This window comes from Otolemur garnettii, unplaced genomic scaffold (genome assembly GCF_000181295.1).
Source record: "Otolemur garnettii isolate 467f Iridium unplaced genomic scaffold, OtoGar3 scaffold00185, whole genome shotgun sequence".
Classification (NCBI taxonomy): Eukaryota; Metazoa; Chordata; class Mammalia; order Primates; family Galagidae; genus Otolemur; species Otolemur garnettii.
Window position 1 is genome coordinate 1,982,658 of NW_003852580.1, and position 7,606 is coordinate 1,990,263.

A 7,606-nucleotide genomic window follows, 5' to 3' on the forward strand; every position below is an offset into this window, starting at 1 on the left:
AAAAAAAAGTTCTATAAGTGGGATGTCTGTTGCCTGTCCTCAGTGACCTTTTATTTGTTAGATATTTCTTACATAAGCCAGTCGTGTAACCTCCCCCACTGAGTTCCCCTCACCCCGACAGCACTGCTTATGAAGCAGAAGGTGACATGGGAGTTTCTAACCCCTCTTTGATTTCAGCCGTCAAGCTGAGCCACCAAAGAAGGAGGCTGCAGCCACAGGGCCACAGGTGAAGCGGGCAGATGAGTGGAAGGACCCTTGGCGGCGGTCCAAGTCTCCCAAGAAGAAACTCGGGGTGTCCGTCTCTCCTAGCCGGGCCCGGAGGCGTCGGAAAACATCAGCCTCATCAGCTTCTGCCTCCAACTCCTCCAGGTAACAAGGCTGGTTGTGTACATGGCCAGTAAGTGAACATCTCAGAGTGTGTCTCTGCGCCACCCCACTGCCTCCAGCCATGTCCACTTACCGAGTCAGGCTGGGGACACCTGGCCAAGCTGTTTGTGTGGTGGGTCATTGCCTGAGGAAAGGTAGAAGAACTAAGCAGGTTCTGTACATTTAGCAGAGAGCGTCAACCTGTGACTAGGGCTGATGCTTAGAACCTTGGCATGTCCCTCCAAAATACACGTTAGAATCAACCAGGATGCCACAACCCAGAGTGGGTGCCAACCCCCAATAGTGAGCCTAGCTTTACTCCAGGGAGTCTCACAGCCACACCGGCAGGGGTGGTGAGGGCCCTCACCCAGGTCCCTTTGGAAAAGGCACTGAGATCTGGAGACTATGCCACTGGACTCCCCAGGTCCAGCCCCTTCAGTTTCTCCTGGAGGTTAGGTCAGCAGCTCTGAAACCCTCACTATGTGGTTTAAATACCCAGGAGGTGAGTGGTGGGGGCTGGAGCCAGTCCTCGTTCTCCAGAGAGGAGGGGGCAGGGGGTCCTACAGCACCGGGTGGGAGATCAGGGCTCACAGATGCAGATGCCAGGCACACAAGTGCACTGACAAATGCATGCTGGGTCAGTGTCAGTGCAGACACACACTGGCTCTGCTCAGGCAGGGTTGCCTGGTAACCTGGGCACATATGGTGCCCAGGCCTTGGTTTCTCAGCACCATTCTCCACTGGAGGGGAGAGGGGTGAGTATACCTATGTGTGAGAGTATCTGTACCTATGTGAGTGTGTCTAAGTGTACCTGTGTGTGTCTGTGCCTGTGTGAGCATGTGCAGCTGTCAGTCTAGACTTGCTTGTCCTGCTAGGCGTGCAGGTCCCTCTCTCACCACCCTCCCTCCATACACCCAGGTCGTCCTCGAGGTCCTCGTCCTACTCCGGCTCCGGCTCATCCCGCTCACGCTCCCGGTCCTCATCCTACAGCTCCTACTCCAGCCGGTCGTCCAGACGCAGCTCTTTCTCAGGCAGCCGGTCCAGGTACGGCCGGGCAGGGACCTGGTGGTTGCTGTGGTGGGCGTGGCGTCTCTGGACCCGCTTCTGCCACCATGTGCTTGAAGGGACAGGTATTGGTGTTCTGGGTGCTATTTTCAAAATGTCCTCAGCAAGTCATGTGACTAGGGGCCAATTGCAAAGAGAATCATGTGGTGGGCAATAACAGGAGTCTTGGGAGGCAGAGGCCCTCTGCATGTGAGGGCTGTGCTGTGGAGGCACCTGCCACGGGCTGCTTCCACGTGCTGGGGTCACGGGTAGAACCCTGGGTTTCACAGCTCTGGCCACATCCTCAAAGCCATGCATGTCCTGCAGGGCCCCAGCAGGGACATGTGCATCTCACTGGGAGTACTCAGCTGTGCTAGCACAGAAGGAGAGCTTAACATCACCACAGAAAGTACTAGAAGATGGGAACAACTTTTTGTTGTATTTTCTCATTGAAAAGAGAATTTTAGACAAATCTTGGTTGTCATTTGGGTAGAAAGAGTAGTCGTTGGGCACCAAACCGGAGCTTGTGCCAGCCCACCTTGCCCGCGGTCCTGTCTTGGCACAGTCCCTGCCATGCTTTCTGCATCTGGGGAGCCCTATCCTGTCGGGACAAGAAAGGCTCAGGCCGAGAGCTGAGGCATCCATGGGCCCCATCTGGCTGCCACAGCAGGCTATGTCTAGGCCAGTCATCAGCTCCCATCCCAGGAGGCCCACAGGGAGGGGGAGGTGCACACAGACCTCCACTCTTACCCCACTGCTTTCAGAAGCGTTGACCCCAGGTGTTCTTGGAATAAAGCTCGTCACCTTCCTGGCAGATGGTCCTTTTGGGGCCACCATGGAGGGGTCAAGGCAGCAATAGGGGTAGTTGCTGCTGTCGAGTCTGGTGGTCAATGTGGCGCTTCTGTGGGGCAGGGAGCAGACTATATGTGGGCCCTCTTACCTTTGACAGCAGATGGCTATGGGGCAGAGAGGGCACTGCTTCCAGGAACACATTGAGGGTCAGCTTCAGGCACAGATCTCAGGACCCTGAGCATGAGGCCTCATGCTGCCCCTGGGGTACAGAAAAGGGTGAACTGGGGTGCACTACCTGTCAGAGGGAAACACACATCACAGCCTCAGAAGAAATTTCACTGAGGGTAGCACCTGTGGCTTAGTAAGTAGGGCACCAGCCCCATATCCCAAGGGTGACGGGTTCAAACCCAGCCCCAGCCAAACTGCAATAAAAAAATAGCCGGGCGTTGTGGCAGAGGCCTGTAGTCCCAGCTACTCGGGAGGCTAAGGCAAGAGAATCACCTAAGCCCAAGAGCTGGAGGTTGCTGTGAGCTGTGACGCCACGGCACTCTACCGAGGGTGAAAAAGTGAGACTCTGTCTCTAAAGAAGAAATTTCACTGAACAGGCAGCAAGCCTGCGCCTCACTCCTGTAATCCCAGCACTTAGGAAGCTGAAGCAGGATAACTTGAGCTCCAGGGTTCAAGACCAGCCTGGGCAACATAGTAAGACCATGTCTCTACAAACATCTTCTAAATTAGTCTGGCAGGGCAGATGCCTATAGTTCCAGCTACCTTAAAGGCTGAGGCAGGAGGATCCCTTGAGCCCAGGAATTTGAGGTTACTGTGAGATGTGGTGACACCACTGCTGGGCTACAGAGCAAGAGGGGGAGAGAGAGAAAAGGGAAGGAAGGTACAGGCCCTGAGTATGGGGAGAGGGCTAGAGGCCAAGCCTAGAAGTGTGGAAATTTGGGAAGTGTGAAGTCACAGTGATACGGGGAAAGCATTAAACGTGTCTTTGCTCTGTGTGTCCAGTTGACAGTCTCGGAAAAGAACCTGAGAAGAAAGCCTTTTGATGCCACTGTCACCTGAGGTCAAGGCCCCCCCCAGAGGCAGCAGTGAAGAGCTCAGGAAATAGCAGAGGAGGGAGACTGGTGGCCCTCACCCGAGTTAGCACAGGCCGGTGGGGGGCGGGGGAGGCATGTGTCCTCCCCAGAGACAGGCCAGGCCTGTGCCTTCACTACCCAGTTCTAGATGAATCCCACTTGACTTCTTTGGGCAGGTTCTGCCTGGCTTCCCTGGGCTCTTTAAACCCCACTTGAGGGCGGCACCTGTGGCTCAAAGGAGTAGGGCACCGGCCCCATATGCCGGAAGTGGTGGGTTCAAACCCAGCCCTGGCCCAAAAAACTGCAAAAAAGAACTGACATATAAACCCCACTTGACTGCTGAGTGGGGCCATGGAGGGTCTGATCCTGCCCTCCCTGTGACTTACATCTTCCCCAGAAGCGAGGGTTCCTTCCCTCGTAGACCTTGGGTTGGCAGGTGGGTGGACAAAGGGGCACTCAGGCCTGGGCTCGGCAGTCTCTCTGTAAAGCTGAGCTGCTGTGGCCCTTCAGGGAAGGAGGACAGCTGGCTGGGCTGGGAGGGTGAGCTTGCTGCCTTGTCACAGGCTCAGACCAGGCCTGGCTTCCTGGCAGAGTGAGTATGAGGCCTGAGGGCAGGGGGCTCCTGTGTGGCCTCCACTCAGGGCTCCCGAGTGCCCAGCTGCAGGAGCCACACCTGTCTCACTCCTCCTGTTGCTGTTTCATGAAATTTTTCCAGAAATGCTGAAAATCCCATAGGGACAGGGTTTAGGTTGGGAGGAAACAGGCAGACCCCAAGCTTCTCCCTCTTGCCTCACGTGTGACACCACCGTCATGAAGCCCTGAGTTGTCCCTGGACAGTGGAGTCAGCCAACCTGGACCCCCTGCCACCATTCCCCTTTCACAGGTTCCCATCTGCTGATACCAGAAACTTGTGTCACAATTGAGCCCTTCCTATTTCCCTCCAGCTGGGGCCCTCCGTGGGCCTGACCAGCCCTTGTCACCTCTGGTGCCCACACGTGTCCACAGCACTCAGGCTACATCTCACAGCTCTCCACCCCTAGCTGCTGGGTCAGCACTCAGCCCCAAGCTGCGCCTGCCCTGTCTGCCTGTGCTCCCGTGTCCAGAGGGAGCATAAGCCGTGTTCCTGCCCCACCCCAGGGATCTACCAGGGAGTGTGACTATCCCTGCAGCCCTCACTGTTGTGTTTTTAGTGAGTGACAGATAAGCTTGTGGTGCCTCCTCTGAGGATGTGGGGCTACGCCATGCCCTGCCCTCCTCATGCCTCTGTTTACTCCCTAGGTCGAGGTCCTTCTCTTCATCCCCGTCCCCATCTCCAACGCCTTCCCCACACAGACCATCTGTCAGAACCAAGGGGGAGCCAGCCCCACCCCCTGGGAAAACCGGGTAAGTTTCTAGCATGCTATGCTATGGGAGAAACTAGGTGTCCTTGGGCCAGGTTGTGCAGGCCTACACTTGTCATGCAGGCCCGCAGAGGTGAGGAAGCCTCTGTGGGCTGTGGACAGAGTGCCCTGAAGGAGTGTGGAGCGTCCTCACACAGTGAGCTCCTCCATCACAGAGGCCCTGTGGCCTTGGACAGTGTTGTTACTGTCCCCACTCCCATCTGAGGTCTCTGCTGGCAAACAGGCTGCAGGATGGCTCCCTCCACCCTGTAAGCCAGGAAGCCCTGTGGCTGTGTCTGAATGCAGCAAGGTGAACAAGCACTCAGGTCAGGCTGATCCACAGCAGCTAAGACACAGTAACCCCCAGAGGTTAGGGAGACTTTGAGGTGCTGGCCGTGCAGAGCTCAGAACAGTAACGTGCAGCATCCCAGGCTACAGCATACACCTACTCCCCCAGGCTGAAGGTGGGCTGTGCTGAGCACTCTGGGACAGCCCGGAGTTAAACTGAAAAGAGGGCTGCCTCACACCATAGCAGAGGTCGAGGGCCTGCCCTGGGGCTGCTCTGTGTTGTGGACAAGGCTGTCTTCCTTCTGTTTTACGTTTGTATTCACTGGATTTTTCTTGTTTGTGCCGTGGGATGCACTCCATCACCTGCCGTGGTGGGCATTAGCCAGCTCTTTCCTGTAAGCATCTGTCCTTAGCTCACAGGCCTCAGAAGAATTCAGAAAATCCTGAGCAGCTCCCTTTTAAAAATAAACCGCTAGGCTCAATGCCCATAGCTGAGTGGTTAGGGCACCGGCCACGTACACTGAGGCAGGCGGGCTTGAACCCGGCCCTTGCCTGCTAAACAACAATGACAACTATAACAAAAAAATAGCCGGGTGTTGTCACTGGCATCTATAGTCTCAGCTACTCGGAAGGCTAAGGCAAGAGAATCGCTTAAGCATGAGTTTGACCAAGGGTGACGTAGTGAGACTCTGTCTTAAATAAACAAACAAACCGCTAAAGTGAGGAATGATCGTGTTCAGCACCACATCCATTTAAACAGTGCCCAGGGATGAGTTTGCAGTGCAAGGCATTCTGGCACACTTGGCCACAGGGCCCCTGCTAGAAGCAGCTCCCTGCACACTCCCCCTGCCAGTCCCCATCCCCAAACCCTCCTGTGAACCCTGCTACCAGGCGTTGCTCATTGACAGGTAGCTGCTGATCAGCTGCTATAGTGAAGGACTTTGTGTCTCCTGCCATCTTCAGCTCTGGGGACCACAGCCAGTTCACATTCCCCTCTGTGCTGCCCAGGGCTGCCCACACAGTGTGCATGTCACCTTTCCTGCCATGGGGGGAGCACGTGCCAGCCATTTCCTCAACCTGGCTGTGTAGCTCCTGTGCTGGCATCTTCCAGTGCCAGTGAGGCAGTAGGCCTGCTGCAGGCCCAGAGTGCATTCTTATAGTGGGCAGTGCCAGCCCAGGAGCACCTTGAAGCTCTGAGGTGTGCTCACCAAGTCTTCTGAGGGCCTGTCTTCCTGCCCACCCCATGCTGCCTTCAGCTCTCACTTCGGGGAGGGAAGCAGGGAAGTAGTGGTGGATGGCTTTAAAGACACTCTGAGAGTCACACAGGTCAGCAGGAGACAGCAGCACCTGGGTGATGGGCATGGATGCTGCACCCTGAGGGTGGAGCCTCGCCCCTGCTCGTCCCCTAGCCCTGACTGAGCCTGCCTTTGCACACAGAGAGAAGTCCATGAAGAAGCCGGCCGTACCTCCTGCCCCACCACAGACCACTAAAGCCACTGCTCCTGCCCCTGAACCCACCAAACCAGGAGATCTTCGAGAAGCCAGGAGGAAGGAGCGACAAGCCAGGAGTCCCCCCAGGAGGTAAGAGCCAGGTGGCAGGAGGGTGCCCCCAGGGGAGCAGTAGTGTTCCTGAACCAAGCCTGTCCTGCCCCATCTTGACCTGTGTGGCTTTGGCCAGTCACGTCCTCTCCCTGAGCACACTTCCTTATAGTAAGACAGGAGGATAGGCACTTGGGGGTGTGCTGTCTGCACCTCCCCAGGCAGGCGATGGTCTAGAGAGAGACTTAAGAGTGTCTTTGACGTACTTAGTTTTATATTTTGAAGAAAAAATGAACCTGAAAGAAAATAGGACCCAATTCCAGCTCAGCAACAAGTAATGGATTTGGAAATTGGCCCTGGGCCAGTGTTCAGCCTGTTTTGAGGAAAGTGCACCCTCTGAGCCACGTGTGCTTGTCTTGTAGGCGGACGCTGAGTGGCAGTGGCAGTGGCAGCGGCAGCAGCTACAGCGGCTCGAGCTCCCGATCCAGGTCATTCCCAGCTCTCTCCGGGGCCCCTCCCCATCAACCTGGGCAAAGCTGACTCAGGTGGGAGTATCCACTCCCCGGGTACTGATTCCCCAGGCCTCTAAAAGGCTTGGATTTGACAGAGGAGAAAACCAGCTGCACTTGAGCCAGGGTGCCAGGCTCCGGGAAGAGGAGGCCTGTTCACAGGCATGTGCAGGGGGCCGGAAAGCCACACAGGCCCTCAGTGCCTACTCTCATATGGCAGGCTGGGTCCCCATGGGATTGTCACAGCCAGCCTGGCAGCCTTGGGGGAGTCCATAGAAAGCTTTGGGAAGAGAGTAAGTGAAGAGATTCCTACTGCTCAGTAATTTAAAAAGACTGGGACCAGGGCAGCACTTACAGCTCAATGGGTAGGGCGCCGGCTACATACACCAGGGCTGGCAGGTTTGAACCCAGGCCAGCTAAAACAACGACGACAACTGCAACAACAACAACAAAAAAAAAAAAAAAAAAAATAGCTGAGCATTGTAGCCCCAGCTACTTAGGAGGCTAAGGCAAGAGAATTGCTTAAGCCCAAGAGTTTGAGGTTGCTATGAGCTGTGACGCCACAGCACTCTACCCAGGGTGACAGCTTTGAGACTTTGTCTCAAAT

The 7,606-nt window shown here is 55.8% G+C and overlaps 1 protein-coding gene across 6 annotated transcripts in view; it reads left to right on the forward strand.

Annotated features, from left to right (window-relative positions):
- ZC3H18 (zinc finger CCCH-type containing 18) overlaps positions 1 to 7,606 on the forward strand; it is a 67,988-nt gene that overhangs the window by 54,739 nt on the left and 5,643 nt on the right. For all 6 annotated transcript variants that reach the window (XM_003800798.2, XM_023507493.1, XM_023507490.1 and 3 more), the window contains 5 exons: positions 178 to 369; positions 1,285 to 1,410; positions 4,563 to 4,667; positions 6,389 to 6,532; positions 6,913 to 6,978. In XM_003800798.2, coding sequence (XP_003800846.1) covers positions 178 to 369; positions 1,285 to 1,410; positions 4,563 to 4,667; positions 6,389 to 6,532; positions 6,913 to 6,978 — 633 coding nt within the window. The remainder of the gene's footprint in view (positions 1 to 177; positions 370 to 1,284; positions 1,411 to 4,562; positions 4,668 to 6,388; positions 6,533 to 6,912; positions 6,979 to 7,606) is intronic.